Below are 21,472 nucleotides of genomic sequence, written 5' to 3'. Positions count from 1 at the left end.
AGACAGCAAAAATTGGGACACTCCCCTCCACGTGGCTGACTTCTAGACACCGCAGTTGTGCCTCTGAAGCTCGCAGGCCTACATCAAGAGAACCCAAATAGCTCAAGTAGGGAGCTACACTAGATTAACAAGCCCAGGAGAACTGAGAGATTATGCCAGTAGCACCATCCCCAAAAGAACCTGGGTAGCAAAGCAATTGGATCTACAATTAAAACATTACAGGAAAACATGGGAAGACAAAAAAGCAATCCCCAAAGGAAAGATAAAGAGGAACCACCAGAAAGGGAGTTAAATGAATTCGAGGCTAGCAGCTTATCAGAGATAGAATTTAGAGTAATAGTTATAAGGATGTTTAAATGGATGGATGACAAATACACACAACTCAATGACAAATAGACACAACTCAATGAGAACTATAAGGAGCTGAATGAGAATGTCACCAACATGAAAAAAAAAAAAAAAAAAACAAGAGGAGATGAAGAACGACATAAAGAACATAATGGAAGGCCTAAACAGTAGACTAGAAGAGGCTGAGAAACGCATCAGTGAATTAGAAGAAAAGGTAGGAAAAAACACACAAACACAGCAGCAACTGGAAAGAAGACTTAAAAAGCAAGAGGACAGCCTAAGGGAGCTTTGGGACAACACAAAACAAAACAACATTCGCTTAATAGGAATACCAGAAGGAAAGGAAGAAAAGCAAGGAATAGAAAACCTGTTTGAAGAAATAATGACAGAAAATTTCCCTGATAGTGGCAAGAAAAAAACTATGAAAGTCCAAGAAGTACATAGAGTCCCCAACAAGTAGAAGCCCAAAAGACCGACACCAAGACACATCATAATTAGATTGGCGAACACCAACAACAAAGTAAGAATCTTAAAGGCTGACAGAGAGAGACAGAAAGTTACTTACAAGGGGTCTCCTATCAGAATATCAACTGATTTCTCAACAGAAACCAACAAGGCCAGAAGGGAATGGAATGAAATATACAAAGTGATGCAAAGCAAGGGACTGAATCCAAGAATACTATACCCAGCAAGGCTAGCATTCAAAATTGAAGGTGGAATCAGGAGCTTCACAGACAAAAAAAGGGCTAAGAGAGTTTATCACTACCAAGCCAGCAATGCAAGAAATGCTAAAGGGACTGCTGTAAAAAGAAGAAAGAGAAAGGCAAAAAGAAACACAAACACTAAGGAAAAATATGACAAGAAACATATACTTGTCAATAATAACATTAAATGTAAATGGATTAAATGCACCAATCAAAAGACATAGGGTAGCTGAATGGATAAGAAAATATGACCCATATATTTGCTGTCTACAAGAGACCCACCTCAGAGCAAAGGATTCACACAGACTGAGAGCAAAGGGATAGAAAAACATTTTTCAGGCAAATGAAAATAAGAAAAAAGCTGGGGTTGCGATACTTATATCTGATAAAATAGACCTCAAAGTAAAGGTCATAATAAGAGATAAGGAAGGCCACTACATAATACTAAAGGGAAAAATTCAACAAGAAGATATAACTCTGGTAAACATATATGCACCCAATGCAGGAGCACCCAAATACATAAAAAATCTCCTGGAAGATATCAAGGGAGAGATCGGCAACAATACAATCATAGTAGGAGACTTTAATACAACACTGACATCACTGGATAAATCCTCCAGAAAAAATCACCAAAGAAACAGCAATTCTAAATGACACACTAGATCAGATGGACCTAATTGACATATTCAGAGCATCTCAACCCGAAGCCACAGAATATACGTTCTTCTCAAGTGCACATGGAACATTTTCAAAAATAGACCACATATTGGGTCACAAAGAAAGTCTCCCCAAATTCAAAAAGATTGAAATCATATCAAGCATTTTCTCAGACCACAATGGCATAATATTAGAAATAAACAACAATAAAAACATTCAAAAAATTCAAACACTTGGAAGCTGAATAACATGCTACTAAACAATTACTGGGTTATCAATGAGATCAAAGAAGAAATTTAAAACATCCTGGAGACAAATGACAACAAAAACACAACATTGCAAATCCTATGGGACACAATGAAAGCAGTACTAAGAAGGAAGTTTATAGCTCTACAGGCCTACCTCAAAAAGCAATAAAAAATGGTAATAAATCATCTAACTCAACAATTCATAGAATTAGAAAGAGAGCAACAGGAAAAGCCCACAGTGAGCAGAAGGAAGGACAGAATAAAGATCAGAGTAGAAATGAATGACATAGAGACCAGAAAAACAATACAAAAGATCAATGAAACCAAGAGCTGGTTCTTTGAAAGGAAAAACGAGAGTGATGAACCTCTAGCCAGGCTTACCAAGAAGCAAAGAGAGAGGACCCAAATAGACAAATTCAGAAATGAAAAAGGTGAAATAACAACAGACCCACAGAAATACAAAGGATTGTTAAAAAATACTATGAACAACTCTATTCTAACAAACTAGACAACCTAGGAGAAATGGACACATTCCTAGAAAAATACAACATTCCAAAACTTATTCAGGAAAATTCTGAAAATCTCAATAGGCTGAAAACTATGGAAGAAATTGAAGCAGTCATCAAAAAGCTTCCAGCAAACAAAAGCCTGGGGCCAGTCGGCTTCACAGGGGAGTTTTACGAAACATTCAAGGAAGATAAACCTGTCCTCCTCAAACTATTCCATAAAATTCAAGAGGAAGGAACACTTCCAAGCTCATTCTATGAAGCCAGCATCACCCTAATACCAAAACCAGATAAAGATAACACAATGAAAGAGAATTACAGGCTAATATCCCTTATGAACATAGATGCCAAAATCCTCAACAAAATTCTAGCAAATTGAATCCAGCAGTACATCAGAAAGATCATACACCATGACCAAGCAGGATTTATCCTGGGGATGCAAGGATGGTACAATATCCACAAATCAATAAATGTGATACATCACATAAACAAATTGAGAGATAAAAATCATATAGTCATATCAATTGATGCAGAAAAAGCATTTGACAAAATCTAACACACCTTCTTTATAAAAACTCTCAACAAGGTGGGAATAGAAGGATCATACCTCAACATAATAAAAGCCATATATGACAAACCTACAGCCAACATCATACTCAATGGGCAAAACTAAAATCATTTTCCCTAAGAACAGGAACGAGACAGGGATGCCCACTCTCACCACTCCTGTTCAACATAGTGCTGTAAGTTGAACAGGAGTGGTGATATCAGACAAGAAGAAGAAATAAAAGGCATCCAAATTGGAAAAGAAGTTGAGTTGTCCTTATTCGCAGATGACATGATACTGTACATAGAAAACCCTAAAGACTCCATCAAAAAATTATTAGACTTAATAAATGAATTCAGCAATGTAGCAGGATACAAAATTAACGCCAAGAAATCTATGGCATTTCTATACACCAATAGTGAACTTACAGAAAGAGAGACTAAAAAAGCAATCCCATTGACCATCACACCAAAAAAAATTAAGATACCTAGGAATAAACTTAACTAAGGAGGTAAAAGATATATACGTGGAAAACAATAGGACACTGAAAAAAGAGATAGAGGAAGATGTAAACAGATGGAACATACCATGTTCATGGATTGGTAGAATCAACATCATCAAAATGTCCATACTACCCAAAGCAATCTATAAATTCAATGCACTCCCCATTAAAATAGCAATGGCATATTTCACAGACCTAGAAAGAACTCTCCAAAAATTCATCTGGAATAAAAAAGACCCCGAATAACTGCAGCAATCCTGAGAAAGAACAAAGTAGGGGGAATCTCAATACCAGATATCAAGCTGTATTATAAAGCCACTGTTCTTAAAACAGCCTGGTACTGGCACAAGAACAGACATATAGATCAATGGAATAGAATAGAGAACCCAGAAATCGACCCCAACCACTATGCCCCATTAATATTTGACAAAGGAGGCATGAACATACAATGTAGTCAAGACAGTCTCTTCAATAAATAGTGTTGGGAAAATTGGACAGATACATGCAAAAAAATGGAACTAGACCACCTACTTACACCATACACAAAAATAAACTTAAAATGGATCAAGGACTTAAACATGCGACAGGAAACCATAAAAATACTAGAAGAATCCACAGGCAGAAAAATCTCTGACATATGCTAAAGCAATTTCTTCTATGATACTGCTCCTAGGGCAATGGAAACTAAAGATAAAATAAACAAATGGGACTACATCAAAATAAAAAGCTTTTGCACAGCAAAGGAAACCATCAATAAAACAACAAGAAAGCCCACTGTATGGGAGAACATATTTGCCAATGATATCAGCGATAAGGGTTTAATCTCCAACATTTACAGAGAACTCATACAACTTAACAAAAAGAAGATAAACAACCCAATCAAAAAATGGGCAACTGATCTAAGTAGACAATTTTCTAAAGAAGACAGAAGGAAGACCAAGAGACATATGCAAACCTGCTCAAAGTCACTAATCATCCGAGAGATGCAAATCAAAACACCAATGTGGTACCATCTTACACCTGTCAGAATGGCTATCATCAACAAATCAACAAATGACAAGTGTTGGCGAGGATGCGGAGAAAAAGGAACTCTTTTTTACTGCTGGTGGGAATCCAGACTGGTGCAGCCACTGTGGAGAACAGTATGGAGTTTCCTCAAAAAACTAAAAATGGAACTTCCTTTTGACCCAGTCATCCCACTTCTAGGAATATATCCCAGGAAACTAGAAACATGAATCAGAAAGGATATATGCACCCCTATGTTCAAGCAGCGCAATTGACCATAGCTAAGATTTGGAAACAGCCTAAATGCCCATCAGCAGATGAATGGATTAAAAACCTGTGGTACATCGACACGATGGAATACTATACTGTGGTAAAAAAAAAAAAAGGAGTTCCTACCATTTGCAACAACATGGTTGGAGATGGAGAGCATTATGGTAAGTGAAATAAGCCAGGCAGAGAAAGATAAATATCACATGATCTCACTAATTTGTGTAATATAGTGAACGGCATAGACTGATGAACAGGAACAAATCCAGAGACCGAGAAATATCGATCAGAACCTCAAACCTCAGCGAAGGAGGGGGGTCTGTGGGAGTAAGGGGGAGAGATCAACCAAGGGACTTCTGTGCATGCATATGAGCCTAATCAATGGACGCAGATAACAGGGGGTTGGGGCATGAGTGGGGGGTGGAGGGTAATGGGGGAATTAGGACACATATGTAAAAAAAATAATAATAAAAATAAAAATAAAAAAAATAGAAAAGAAATTGTGAGGTAACCAGAACCCTAAAAACGCCTGAGAACGTCTTTCTTGCCATGCTAGCAGTCATCAGCTGTATGGTAATATTACCTGGGGAAAATGGGGAAGTATTTTGGACTTATGTTCCTGACCCTTCATGGGTAAGAGCCCTTACATGGGCTGATCCCCTGCCTAATGTTGCTACCAATAATACCAAACACCTTGGTCATTCAGGAGGACCATGGGTGGGGCAAGGAAGTATAATTACACAGGGGTTGCCACCCAGCTTCCCTTTGGTATGACACAAAATCAAACCACTGCTCCTTTGTGTGTAAAATTAAACAGAGGTTTCTGGCTTGCGTGGACACCAAAGGAAGGGACTATCACTACTTGCTCCTGGGAGAGGTAAAGAAAATGTAACTAAGACCTTGTCTATACAAAAAGAAATTGGCACACAGTTTGAAATGGAATTGCCATGGCTTAGAGCAAAGAATATCCTTACATGATATTATTCTACTATGTCATTATAATTTTTCCCAGATTTGTATTACCCCCATTACTTATAATAGTACCTCGCACCCTTGGGAATCAATAAAAAATCATCTTTTTGGTGCTTGGAGACAAAGGTAACACATCTCTTGATATTTTAGAATTACAACAGCATAATGTAAAATTATCCCAAACAAACTTACAAACTAATTCTTTGAATGTCTGGCAGCAATTTAAAAAGGACATGAAAGGATTTAATCCCTTCCACTGTGTTGAGGGCCCCCTGGGAAGGCACCTGAGCATTCTGTATTGGCCCCTCTTGCCCTTTTAGCCGAAAGAGACCATCTTCTCACAATCCAATTGCCCACAGCTGTTGCCTGTGCTTTCTGTTCATGCTGAGGTTGAAGCCTCGTGGTGGCTAGTACCATGGATCTGTCTCTCGCCCAGTGGGGTGAGCTGGGCCCTCCATGGAGAAGAAACCTGGGTTCCCCAACACATGTGATTGGTGCCAGGGCCCCGCCAGCAGGCGAGGGGATCCCAAGGAAGGTGCTGGGTGTGGAGGCCACGGGGGCATAGGCTACCAAGGAGACATAAATGAACCTCACATCACTCTGTTTGGCCCTGGAGGAAGGCTGGTTAGCCAGAGTCGGGTAAGATTCCTCAGGGAAGGAACAACTTAAGACAGGCACTATCACAGAGGGGCCATCATGAGAGAACTTGGGGGTCAACAGAGGTGGGGCACAGACCCTCACCCCCCCAACTTTGCATGGGCCTGAACCCTCAGCCCTTCTGAGGGAGGTCTCCTATCCACATGGCTGCTTTGATTCCCACGCCCAGCTCAAATTGGGACTCAGGTAACAGACAGAGACTTGGCTGAGAGAAGCTGCCCTCTCACTGCAACAAGACTTGTTTGAGTTGCCTTGTACCCATGGTGTGGGGAAGTGGGTTTTTGATATCTAAATCCAACCTAGCACCAGGAATGCTCAGGACCTACTCTAGAATGCAAATAATCCTTTCCACTAATATTTACAGGGTAAAATAAGATTGTTGTTAGAGTATTAAATTTGACAGTAAAATAGTAGTCAAGTTCTCAGACTAATTTAAATTGGCTAAGTGAAATAAGTGAATATTCTAGAAAAATTAATGATACTGGAAAAAAGCAGTTCCTAAAGTGTTAACTAAAATTTTTATTGGTAGTTCATCTCATGGTAAAATTGCATACTATGTAATGAACCTAAAGCAGACATATTTTATTGCAAAAAATTAAAATTTAAGAACAATCAAGACTACATTATAAAACTTCCAAAAGCCTCCTAATATTTAAATAAAAAAGGGGGTATAGTAGAAGAATATCATGTAAGGAAAAATATCCTGTAAGTAAATTAAATCTAGAAAATTTTTACTTTAGAAAATTAACTTTCATTTGTAATGCTAACAGCAAGACACCCATGAAAAACACACATGGGTCAAAACTAGCCCAAGGAAAATCATTTGGGCAAAAAATGAAAAAGGATCCCAAGTCAAATTTATAGAAAAGATTCCTTTATTAACTTTTGGTCGAGAATATGTTTGTATATTTTCAGAAAACACCTTCAAGACCATGTGGATTCCTGCAAAAGAGAGGAATTGACAGGACTGCTCCAGCCATGAATACAGAAGAGAAACAGTCTAGAGATGGAAGACGTGGACGACGCCTTGCCACGCTAGCAGTCAGCAGCTGTGTGTCGCTGCAGGTTGCCCACAACCAAACCAGAGATGGTCGGACCTGCATTACCACCATTTGTCCACCATCCAGAACTGAAATGTCATTGCTGACATGTACACACAAGGAACTGTTTGACATTGAAATTGGGACTCCAAAGAACTGCTGGCCCAGAAAGAAACTCACTACAGACTGATTCATTTGCCTCTCAGCATAACCAATATTGCTTGTCTCATTTTCGGTTCTTATAAGTGTATTTCTAGTATCACATGATCTCACTCATCTAGGGGAAATAATGAACAAGATAAACTGATGAACAAAAACAGACCTGGAGATAGGGAAGCATCAATCAGACTGTCAAACCTCAGAGGGAAGGTAGGGAAAGGTGGGGGTAAGGTGGAGAGATCAACCAAAGGACTTGTATGCATGCATATAAGCCTAACCAGTGGTCACGGACAACAGGGGGATAGGGGCATGCGTGGGGAGGGGTTTGGGATGGGAATGGGGGGATGAGGACAAATATTTGATACCTTAATCTTTAAAAAAATTAATAAATAATAATAATAATAATAATAATAATAATAATGATAAAGAAAGAAAAGCAGGCATCACCAGAAAAGGAAGTAAACGAAATAGAGGCAAGCAACCTGTCAGAGAAATGGTCATAAGGTGGCTGAAAAGAATGGAAGACCAATTCGACAATATGAGTAACAACCAAGAGGAAATGAAAAATGACATCGCTGCTGTAAAGAATTCAATAGAAAGCATCAAGAGTAGACTAGAAGAAGCAGAGGGCCGCATCAGTGAGCTACAAGACAAGATGGGAAATAATACCCAAGTAGAGCAGCTTCTAGAAAAAAAAAAATTAAAAAGCAGGAGGAGAGCCTAAGGGAATTTTGGGACAACATGAAACAAAACAACATCCGCATAATAAGGGTTTCAGAAGAAAAGGAAACTGAGCAAGGAATAGAAAACCTGTTTGAAGAAATAATGAAAGAAAACTTCCCTGATATAGGGAAGAAAAAACCCACACCAATCCAAGAAGCTCACAGAGTCCCAAGAAAATGAACCCCAAAAGACCGATGCCAAGGCACATTATAAATAAATTGGCAAACACCAATGACAAAGTAAGAATCTTAAAAGCGGACAGAGAGATACAGAAAGTTACCTACAAAAGAACACCCATCAGACTAGCAACTGATTTCTCAACAGAAACTCATCAGGCCAGAAGGGAATGGAATGAAATATACAAAGTCAGGCAAAGGAAGGGTCTGAATCCAAGAATACTGTACCCAGCAAGGCTATCAATCAAAACTGAAGGTGAAATCAGGAGCTTCACGACAAAAAAAAGACTAAGAGAATTTATTAGCACCAAACCAGCAATGCAAGAAATGCTAAAGGGTCTTCTGTAAAAAAAAAAAAAAAAAATAGGAAGCGAAGAAGGAACACAGGGGTAAAGAATAAAAATGGCGACAAATGAGTACCTATCAATAATAACTTTAAATGAAAATGGATTAAATGCCCCAATCAAAAGACATAGGGTAATGGATTGGATAAGAAAACAGGACCCGTATATCTGCTGTATACAAAAAACCCCGGTCAGTAAAAAAGATGCACACAGATTGAGGGTGAAAGGATGGAAAAAGGTTTTTCAGGCGAATGGAAATGAAAAAAAAGCTGGGGTAGCAATACTTATATCTGACAAATTACATCTCAAAGTGAAGGACATAACAAGAGATAAGGAATGCCACTTCATAATACTAAAGGGAGCAATCCAACAAGAAGATATAACTCTGGTAAACATATGCACCCAATGCAGGAGCACCCAAAGAAATAAAAAGACTCCTGGAGGATATCAAGGGAGAGATTGACAGCAACACAATCATAGTAGGAGACTTTAATACCCCACTATCACCAGTGAATAAATTCTCTAAACAAAAAGTCAGTAAAGAAACATCAATCCTAAATGACTCACTAGACCAGATGGAATTAATTGACATCTTCAGAACATTTCACCCCAAAGCCACAGAATATACATTCTTCTCAAGTGAACATGGTTCATTTTCAAAGATAGACCATATGCTGGGACATAGGCAAAGTCTCTTCTAATTCAAGAAGACAGAAATTATATCAAGCATCTTCTCAGATCACAGTGGCATAAAACTGGAAATCAACTACAATAAAACAATCCAAAAAAATCAAACATATGGAGACTAAACAGCATGCTATTAAACACTGACTGGGTTACCAGAGAGATCAAGGAAGAAATAAAAAACATCATGGCAAAAATGACAATGAAAACACAACAATCCAAAATCGATGGGACACAGCGAAAGCAGTCTTGAGAGGGAAGTTCATAGTTCTACAAGCCTACTGCAAAAAACAAGAAACAATGGTAATAAATTAGCTAACCCTACAACTCAAAGAGTTAGAAAGAGAGCAACAAGAAAAGCCCAGTGTAAGCAGAAGGAAGGAAATAATAAAGATCAGAGCATAGATAAACGACCTAGAGACCAAAGAAACAATATGAAAGATCAATAAGACCAAGAGCTGGTTCTTTAAAAGGATAAAAAGATTGATAAACCTTTAGCCAGGCTCACCAAGAAGCAAAGAGAGAGGACCCAAATAAACAGAATCAGAAATGAAAGAGGTGAAATAACAACAGACCTCACTGAAATACAAAGGATTGTTAAAAAATACTACAAACAACTTTATTCCAACAAACTGGACAACCTGGGAAAAACAGACATATTCCTAGAAAAATATAATTTTCCAAAACTCAATCAGGAAGAATCTAAACAGCTCCATATGCCAGTAACTATGGAAGAAATTGAAGCTGTCATCAACAAGCTTCCAACAAACAAAAGCCCAGGGCCAGACAGCTTCACAGGGGAGTTTTACCAAACATTCAAGGAAGAACTAAAACCTATCCTCCTCATACTGTTCCAAAAAATTCAAGAGGAAGGAACACTTCCAATCTCATTCTATGAAGCCAGCATCACCCTAATACCAAAACCAGATAAAGATAACACAATGAAAGAGAATTACAGGCCAATATCCCTCATGAATATAGATGCCAAAATCCTCAACAAAATTCTAGCAAATCGAATCCAGAAGTGCATCAGAAAGATCATACACCATGACTAAGTAGGATTTATCTCAGGAATGCAAGGATGGCACAATATCTGCAAATCATTAAATGTGATATATCACATAAACAAATTGAGAGATAAAAACCACATAATCATATCAATTGATGCAGAAAAAGCTTTGACAAAATCCAACACCTTTTCTTGATAAAAACTCTTAACAAGGTGGGAATAGAAGGATCATACCTCAACATAATAAAAGCTATACATGATAAAGCCACAGCTAACATCATACTCAATGGGCAAAAACTAAAACCATTTCCCCTAAGAACAGAAACGAGACAGGGATGCCCACTCTCACCACTCCTGTTTGACATAGTACTGGAAGTATTAGCCATTGCAATTAGACAAGAAGAAAAAATAAAAGGCATCAAAATTAGAAAAGATGAAGTAAAGCTGTCCTTATTTGCAGATGACATGATATTGTACATAAAAAAACCCATCAAATAGACTCCATCAAAAAACTATTAAACTTAATAAATGAATTCAGCAATGTAGCAGGATACAAAATTAACGCCAAGAAATCTATGGCATTTCTATACAGGAACAGTGAACTTACAGAAAGAGAGACTAAAAAAGCAATCCCATTTTCCATCACACCAAAAAAATTAAGATACCTAGGAATAAACTTAACTAAGGAGGTAAACGACCTATATGCGGAAAACTACAGGACACTGAAAAAAGAGATCGATGAAGACGTAAACAGATGGAAGAACATACCATGTTCATGGATTGGTAGAATCAACATCATCAAAATGTCCATACTACCAAAGCAATCTATAGATTCAATGCACTCCCCATTAAAATACCAACAGCATATTTCACAGACCTAGAAAGAACTCTTCGAAAATTCATCTGGAATAAAAAAAGACCCCGAATAGCCACAGCAATGCTGAGAAAGAAGAATAAAGTAGGAGGGATCTCAATACCAGATGTCAATCTGTATTACAAAGCCACTGTTCTCAAAACAGCCTGGTACTTGCACAAGAACAGACATATAGATCAAAGGAATAGAATAGAGAACCCAGATATCGACCCAAACCACTATGCTCAATTAATATTTGACAAAGGATGCATGAACATACAATGGAGTCAAGACAGTCTCTTCAATAAATGGTGTTGGGAAAATTGGACAGATACATGCAAAAAAATGAAACTAGATCACCAACTTACACCATACACAAAAATAAAATCAAAATGGATTCAGGACTTAAACATAAGACGGGAAACCATAAAAATACTAGAGGAATCCACAGGCAGCAAAATCTCAGACATATGCCAAAAGAACTTCTTCACTTATACTGCTCCTAGGGCAATGGAAGCTAAAGAGAAAATAAACAAATGGGACCACATCAAAATAAAAAGCTTTTTCACAGCAAAAGAAACCATCAACAAAACAACAAGAAAGTCCACTGTATGGGAGAACATATTTGCAAATGTTATCACTGATAAAGGTTTAATCTCCAACATCTACAGGCAACTTATACAACTTAATAAAAGGAAGATAAATGATCCAATAAAAAAATGGGCAACGGACCTAAATAGAATCTTTTTGAAAGAAGACAGAAGGAAGGCCAATAGACACATGAACATATGCTCAAAGTCACTAAGTATCTGAGAGATGCAAATGAAAACAACAATGCGGTACCATCTCACACCTGTCAGAATGGCTATTATCAACAAATCAACAAAGGACAAGTGTTGGCGAGGATGTGGAGAAAAAGGAACCCTTGTGCACTGCTGGTGGGAATGCAGACTGGTGCAGCCACTGTGGAGAACAGTATGGAGTTTTCTCAAAAAACTAACAATGGAACTCCCATTTGACCCAGTAATCCCACTCCTAGGAATATATCCTAAGACACTAGAAACACCAATCAGAAAGGATATATCCACCCCTATGTTCATAGCAGCACAATGTACAATAGCTAAGATCTGGAAACATCCTAAATGCCCGTCAGCAGATGAGTGGATTAGAAAACTGTGGTACATCTACACAATCGAATACTATGCTTCCATAAGAAGGAAGGAATTCTTACCATTTGCAGCAACCTGGATGGAACTGGAGAACATTATGCTAAGTGAAATAAGCCAGTCAATGAAAGAAAAATTCCACATGATCTCACTAATTTGTGGATAATAAAGAACATTATAAACTGATGAACAAAAAGATAGATACAGAGGCAGTAAAGCATCAAAAAGAATGGAAAATTACAGCGGGAAGGTTAGGGAGAGGTGGGGGAGATAAGAGATCAACTGAAGGACTTGTATGCATGCATGTAAGCATAACCAATGGACGGAAAATATTGGGGGGTGAGGGCATGTATGGGAGTGGGGTGGGGGGGCAACAGTAAGATATGGACATGTATAATACCTTAATTTAAAAAATGGAAAAAAATAAAATAAAAATATAGAAACCCACACCTGAAACCTATATGTTCATGTTGACCAATGTCACCTCAATTAATTCAATAAATAAATATTTTTAAAAAGAAATCACTATTTTGATGGTTATTATAATACACATTTATTAGTGCTTTGCATTTTTTAAATGACCTACTTTGTGTAAAGGTAGATAATTTACTTTTTGAAGATAGAACATTCACATTTTATTAACTCTGTATCAAGCTGGAAAAGAGAGAAGCCAAGTGATTTGCATGTGAACAACCCTCTTCTTAAGGAAAAGTATATACTATGAGCACACATGATAAAACATTCCAGCAGAGAAAAAACCTTCTAGGGTAACAGTTCCAAACATTTCCAATGACAAAGGAGGTCTTCTAAGGTCCCCTTGTACATAATAGTGCTTGAATTTTAACAACCGCACATGGTAGGGGGTGGGGGGTTAATGACAAAGTTAATTTAAATATGGTGACAATTTAAATCAGTCCTTTTCAATCACTCACAACAGCATCCCCATGGTTTTAAAAATGATTATAGAGTATATGCCAGACATCTCTGGTTAGTGTGCAAACATTTCTAGTTAGTAGAGAGGAGTGAGTGTTAACTCCAATTCTGGGAGATCTGCAGCCATACAGCTGGACACCATTGTTCCTAAAAGATTTTGCCACTCAACTTAAAGGAGGTCAACAGAGAACCATTCTCTTCTTCACTGGGTGGTGGGGGAATGGTCTTACAGTACCACCCCAGAATGGAATTTCTAAATTCTGTTTTGTTTCTTGAGTGCTATTGCTCACCCTGAAAACCTGACTTATTAACCATTCTTTCTCAGGATTGCTGTGGCTATTCGGGGTCTTTTTTTATTCCAGATGAATTTTTGGAGAGTTCTTTCTAGGTCTGTGAAATATGCCGTTGGTATTTTAATGGGGAGTGCATTGAATCTATATATTGCTTTGGGTAGTATGGACATTTTGATGATGTTGATTCTACCAATCCATGAAAATGGTATGTTCTTCCATCTGTTTACGTCTTCCTCTATCTCTTTTTTCAGTGTCCTGTAGTTTTCCGCATATAGGTCGTTTACCTCCTTAGTTAAGTTTATTCCTAGGTATCTTAATTTTTTTGGTGCGATGGTAAATGGGATTGCTTTTTTAGTATCTCTTTCTGTAAGTTCACTATCGGTGTATAGAAATGCCATAGATATCTTGGCATTAATTTTGTATCCTGCTACATTGCTGAATTCATTTATTAAGTTTAATAGTTTTTTGATGGAGTCTTTTTGATGTTTTTTTTTATGTACAATATCATGTCACACCTATAAATTAAAATAAGAAGCTGACTGATAAGACATTAAACCAGTATGTATAATGCAGATGTCTAAGAAGGATGATATTCCCAGGGCTCTAGGAAACAGGCTAATCAGGCTTTAATCAGGAACTCATCATTCAGAGAGAGAGAATTAATTCAGAATGGGCGATATATAGAGAGAGAGCAGAAGCACAGGCAGAATCTCAAAAATCTTTCTGAATGAACCTCTCCTTGGTAGGTGGCAAACCCTGAAACCCCCTCACACAAAAGTGTATGCTGCAGTAGACTCTAGGTAGGAAATTTCCTGATAACCTGTGACAAAGAGATGCAGCTGCATACTTCTCTGGTATACAAAACTTGCTTAAACCAACACTGTTTTAGACCTCCGTGGCCTAATAATTTTCAGAGAAACAACCATGCACACAAGGTGACAAGGAGTAAGAAATTTCCTCAAGCAGGCTTCTGAGGCAGACACACCTTCTTAGAAGGTTAGGAGTCTAGTCTGATAGGATGTGTTATGTGCTGGGAAAGGTGGGATTGGGGTGTTTCTGAATTCCCAGCTCTGTACAAATCTCTGCTTCTATGAAGTTCCTTATTTCTGAAAAAGAGAGAAAAGTCTCAAAATGTTACTTGTTTAATTACAGTATATAGTTGACAATTCTGAGCTCCTCTCCATTTGTAAAGATGTTGATAGATAATATAGTCTCCCGGAAGGCAGAACTTGGAGAAATATGGCCATAGAGGGATAATATATACGTCCCTTATCTTCTTCCTAATTTTTACAAACTTGGGCCCAAATTCTGTCAAACAGTGAGGCAAGGATGGTGACAGAACTACAGGCTCACATACTAAGAGGCAAACACTTGATGCCTAAAATAGATATCTGTGAAAAAGAATTACCCACAGTTCACCAGTAACCATTCCAAATTTATGGTTTTAACCTATTAGTCAATAGTGATAACATATGTTCTCTTCAAATAGCTTTTCAAAGTCTGCTGTAGTTTTCCCAGTGTTCATAGGCAAGTTAAAACTTACTGATAAGTTTAAATAAAAAGAATCCATAGAAGAGAACTGAGTGGGTTTACATTGTTGAGGAAGCTTTGTGACAACAAATGAAGTGATTGGAACAATTATTAAGTGAAATAAGGACTCAAGATTAGATACTAGTATTGTATCTATGTTAAATTTCCTGAATTTGGTCACTGTACTATGGCTATGTAAGAGAATGCCTTTGTTCTTTAGAAATACACACCAAAGTATTTAAGAAAAGAGGGGTGAAAGAAAGAATGTTAAAGCAAGCTTGGCAAAATGTTAATAGGTGAATCTGGGTGAAGGATACAAAGGAATTCCTTGTACTATTATTTTTAAAATATGTTTGTATTGATTTTAGAGAAGATGGGAGTAGAGAGAGAGAAACAACAATGTGAGAGAGAAACATCATTCAGCTGCCTCCTGCATGCTCCCTACCAGGGATCAAGCCTGCAACACAGGCATGTGCCCTGACCAGCGACCTCTTGGTGCATGGATGACATTCATCCAACTGAGCCACACTGGCCAGGGCTGTTTAAACTATTTTTATGATCTTCTATTAATTACCTTAAAATTATTTCAAAATAAAACATTTATAAACACTGAATGAAGTAATTTTAGGTTGATGTACTTAAACACTATACTTGTAGACATTCAGTTTTCTCAAAGGATTGATTTAACACCAAGAGATCTCTTTTAAAAGATGCATCCTATAGTTGTCTTTCCAAATGGTAAGGCCACTTTTAGAAGGAAAGCAATTCTTGAAATAATTCATGTCTGTCTCATAACTGATGATTTTTCCAACCATGGATCATCACTTACATTTTATTATTTGTTTATGTTAATATCAAGTCACCCCTTTGGTGTTTTATATTTCTGAATCAGCACACTATTTATATTTGTCTAGAAGAGATGTCTATTACCTTACTTCTTTTGTGTCACACACAGCAATCAACAGATAGCTGAGCTGAATCTTAGGAAACAGCAATGCAGCTTTAACAAATAGAGTAAATGCTTATAAAAAACAATCATAGGAGATTCTGTGGACTGTTGGTCTTACAAGACAGAATCCTAGAACACTCAAGTTTCTCATCATACAGAAAGAATTTCCAGGTGAGGTTACAAAACCGTAATTAATCACAACAAAATCATTTTCAAATTCCTATTTTTAAAACATTCCCTGAAGTAAAAAAGCCATAAAAGGACTATATAAGTAATGCAAAGAAAGGGGAAATTGCAAAAGTAATTTATTAAATGAAGAAACATAAACAACATTTATTAGCATCAATGGCTGCAGAGAAGCAGCCTATAACATTCACATCCACAATTTACTGGCTGAGAAGTACTGACACATTCACACATAACATTAGCACTAATTTTCCAAGGTGGTTTCCAAGGAAATGCAGCATTTTCCCATTTACAAGGCTGAAAAGATTAAGCCCACATTCAAGCACTCAAGTTGTAAATTATCAAATGAGACTGTCATGTCCCTTATGAAAGATGATAGATACAAAAATGATTCTCATCTGCCATCAAAAACAATTTCTCAGACTGCAGTGGGTCTTTTCCTTCCAAGAACTATGTGTTTGGGTGAGAATTTTTGTAAGTAACTAATGGTAAGAGACAGGCAAGGGCTGAGTTTTCTCCAAAAGTAAAGGCAATTTACACTCTTGCCCTTTCATAAGTTCAAATGCCAACATATTCACTAGAGACACTCATGTGGATGATGTTGTTTCTTTTCTAACAGTAAAAAAATAACAATAACCTGTTTATGGATTTGAATAACTATAATAAAAACTCCTTCAATATACATGGCACTTAAAAAATATTTTCACACCTCTAATTTAATTTGATCTTTCCAACAACCTTGTGAGGTAGGCTGGGCAAGTATATCATCCAAATTTGGTAGGTAAGGAAACTGAGGCATAAAGCAGTTGTAGGGCTCAACAGGGAGATGCCAATCTCTATAATGCACTGTCTCCAGTAATGAAGAAAGTCTAAATATGTTTGATGATCTTATTTCAATATATTTTGAGGAAATACTTCACTTCTAACCAGCGAAATTATAGTAATTCAATTGGAGCAGCTGTTGTGACAAGTTGTGGCATATAATTAATTAGACAAAACATTGAGAGTTTTTAAAATTGGAATTCTAACTGAAAACCACATTTTAACTCTCAACATGTGAGGGAATTTGCTGGTTTGTTTGTCTTTAGGTCAACCTAGATCTGCAGTATGAACTATAATTTTACCATTTCAGTTCACCATGACAAATTTTCACCATGCAGAAAAAAATTAGTGGTTTTCCTCCCCCAAAACGAATGGACACACATGGCCCCAAAGCAAGGGTATCTGTATATTAAGGCTTAAAGATGAAAAAATGTCCAAGTTAGTTACCAAACCTCTTTGTACTTATATAAGTGGCTTATAATTGGGCTTTGGGAATGTGACAGGCCATCACTGTTAGTTTGATTTGAGGTCACTCAAAATGCTTACCTATTCTCTCTACATTAAAATGTATTTGAAGACAAGCTTCCAAACCAAGGCTGGGAAGTACCAGTCTTTCCATCCCTGTCTAATTCTGACAACTACTCCTGCTCAAAATAACCATTTTTAACTTGGTCCTCACAGTCTGGCCGTTAGAATCTGGATGGGTCAGAAGTATAGCCAAGTATTTAGACCAGGGGTGGGCAAACTTTTTGACTCGAGGGCCACAATGGGTTCTTAAACTGGACCGGAGGGCCGGAACAAAAGCATGGATGGAGTGTTTGTGTGAACTAATATAAATTCAAAGTAAAGGAGCGGAGGGGAGAGCAAGAGAACCGGATAGAACAGCCGGATCCGGCCCACGGGCCGTAGTTTGCCCACGGCTGATTTAGACTGTCAACCCTGACTGACCTATAATGTCCAGCCTACGTAATGACAGGCTACCTGCTTCTAGGTATTCCATTATCAAGGTTCTTATGGTGGAAATAATGGCATTAAATCCAGGCATTTTCCAAAGACAACTGAGGATATCCTACATAATCCTTTTATGAAGCAAATAGGATTCAGAAATTATACTGAAGATAGGAGTGTATAGAAAGAAAAAATTGGAGATCTTGTACAAATTAAATAATAATAACACCAAATAAAAATGCATTCAGTTAAAGACAAGTATCTTATGGTCATTTCATCACTTTCTATAATTTAAGTTTCTGAAGTCAACATCTAACTTGGTGGGAGGAAAAAAAAACCTTTTTGCTTCAACTAATAAAAATGAAATGTCCTATATACCTGTGCTAGATGAAAGATTTCTGTAGAGTTTTCTAGAAAAACTTAACCGAAGTAACTTATTTTTTTTAACTTAACCAAAGTAACTCTTGTCTTCAACTTTCTTAACAGGCAAGGAAGAAGTGGAGTAAAGACTATGAGTTTTATTTTCTTCTTAAGAAGGCAAATCCTAGCAAATTCTACTAGAAATTCCGCAGAATTGTAGGACAGGACTAAACCTTGAAGAGGTTTAAGCCTACCTTCTTTCTGATTCACATCTTCAACCTTCCCAAGAAGTTAAGAATTCTGCTTACAAAAGCCTACATCATTTTGATGTTTTAACAACCCTCTTGTTCCAGAACTTCAATATATTGAAGGAATACATAACTTTCCTAAAAGTCTGGGGCTTCCATAATGAAATTTAGAACTCAATGTTGTATCCATGGATCTTTGGGTATAAAGTCTCCAAATCTAGACTTTTAAATCAATTAGAGATAGCAGTCCAAGGTGGCTACAGTTGGTTATATAAAAAGAGCCCTAATGAAATGAAAATGAAACACTAGTCTATTCAAAAATGAAACTTGAACAGCTCTCTCTGAAAGCTCTGACAGTAATGATGTTGCCAATGGCAAAACCCAGTAACTTTATATGATCATCAAGCCAGCTCTTGGATGAAAACTATGCTCAGGAATAATAAAACATTAGGCTACACAGACTAGAAGTCCAGAAAACTAGAATATAAGAAAGCCCCTGTCCTCATTATACCTGATAAATCTAACCAGCTCAACTCAGATATCATGGGTACTTTGTCAGTGAAAAAATAAAACACACACACAGTAATGCCTGGGTGAACATGGTTGACTGTGAATGGTAGTGCCTTAGACTGCTCCTCTAACACTCAGAAGTTTCCCTGGCTTCTCGTCATAGTTCTCACACACCCAAGAGTTCTCTAAATGGGAGCAACTCACAAGGAGATGAGAGTTAACTTCCTGATTTGTTAACTGTGCAGACCTCATCACTTGTATGAAGAACAGTAATTAACCCAAAAAAGCAATATGTCTTTGGCTCAAGAGACTCAGGTCCTATTAAGCAGAGCAGAGATCATCAGCATTCAAGATCTGGCTAGGCATAGAACTTATTTTACTACTAGAAGGTGTCTCATCTCTGTCTCCGGATGACCTTACATCTGTCTTTCCTACAGAATCTGAGGATTTCTGCCACCGGCAGTGACAGCAAATACATTTTAGCCACCGCTGAAAGCTTTCAGAAACACTGGAGGAAAAGAGCTTTTTGCAAGGGTGGAAGAACTGATAGAATACCAGCATGAATAGAATGGCTGTGCAGTACCCAATGAGCAACTTCAAAATCAATAGAGGTGCACACACATACATATAGATGTCAGTCTTATAAAGATACCACATAAGGAGAAGGAAGGCATTCTCAATGAATCTCAGCATGTAGTATACCAGTAGCCGGTACCAGTTCTGAGACTTGCTGATAAGGTCGGGACTGTTGATTTTCAGCTGCACAGCTGACCAGCAAAACATGTTGATACCAGCATAAAGTAAGGTGAGGAAGCACAGCACGATGGTGGTGCCCACTCGACTGAGGGCCTTCTCGATGTTTTCAGGAAATGGGGAACCACTGCACCAGAAGAGGATCCAAGGGTATAAGAAGAAGCTGAAGAAGTTGATGAGTATTACCAGTATCACCCAGGCCTTCAGGACAGAGGTAAAGAGGACCAGGACAATGACTCGAGTAGCAATCTCAAAGCTCCTCCAGAGAAAGATGCAGACATAGGCCAGAGGCTTCACTTTTACATCGTATTCATCATACTTGATCTTGATGGCTAGGATGTTGCAGCGCAAGGCTCCATACACAATGGACAATAGGGATAGTAACATGCAGACACCTGGGGAGAGATGAGAAAGAGCATTGTCAAGTCTCACCTCCACCAAGAATCCTACTATGGAAGACATGCACTAGCCCTCTACCCATGGTGATAGCTGATTAATAGTTTTCCCTTTATTGGCTGTCTTCTCTTTTCTATTTCCTTTCCCTTCTCTCATGCTCCTTCCACCTTCCACCAAATATACATACACTCAAATCCTTGTATCAGGATCTGCTTCAGGGTCAACTCAAACTAAAACACCTTTCTGACCCCGTTGCTCTGCCTGAATCCATAGAGCCCATTACATGGCGTGTTTTGTTTCTTCATTTGGCTTCTAAGTTCCTGGGGAGTCAAGAGTGCCAATATCTGATATTTCTTCTTGATCTCAACATATGCCAGTAGAAGGTACACAACAGAAGGAGCTCAATAATAAATAGCTCTATCTGCAGGACCTTTTATATTTACATACTAACTATTCTTTACTCTTCAGTTATATTCTTAAATTCTACAGATTGCTAAAGAAATGAGAACCTCACTGTTACTGAGTCAATCTGCCTTGGGCTGAAAGACCTGTGTTTTAAGAAGTCTCAAATCTAAGCTTTATTTTTTTTTCTTAAAATGACTTATGGCTAATGGGTTTATCCAGGTTTATACAAAGCAGCAGAAGAAGATGTGGTTCATCTAAGTGGAACACTGTGCTGTGTTTGATAGCATGACACTGTTGGCTGTGAGTTCTACTATGTAAGAAATGTGCTGCCAACTCAAGAGCACAAACTGTGAGGTCAAAACATAAATATAATCACTTAACACAGGCTGCCACCAAGTCCAAATACTTGAACAAAGAAGGTCAGGAGTCAGGGCTTGGAGTTAGGAACCAAGAATCTGGCTCTGGTTTTAGCTTTGTCTTGCTAGGCCACACTGAGTAAATGGCAATCTCTGTGGGTTCTGTTTTCTGACCCATAACATTGAGGTAACACCTTCCATGCCTGCTTCTTAAAA

General features: G+C 37.8%; 1 protein-coding gene across 2 annotated transcripts in view; it reads right to left on the bottom strand.

Annotated features, from left to right (window-relative positions):
* Nucleotides 1–21,472, bottom strand: part of XK (X-linked Kx blood group antigen, Kell and VPS13A binding protein) — a 245,497-nt gene that overhangs the window by 96,161 nt on the left and 127,864 nt on the right. The window contains exon 3 of one of the 2 annotated variants that reach the window (XM_080652691.1): nt 19,999–20,494. In XM_080652691.1, the coding sequence (XP_080508817.1) occupies nt 19,999–20,494 (496 nt within the window). Of the gene's footprint in view, nt 1–16,561; nt 20,495–21,472 lie in introns of those variants that run through there. The other variant, XM_080652690.1, reaches the window with a different exon arrangement.

This window comes from Plecotus auritus (genome assembly GCF_963455305.1).
Source record: "Plecotus auritus genome assembly, chromosome: X".
Lineage (NCBI taxonomy): Eukaryota > Metazoa > Chordata > Mammalia > Chiroptera > Vespertilionidae > Plecotus > Plecotus auritus.
This window is presented reverse-complemented; position numbering and strand designations above follow the sequence as displayed.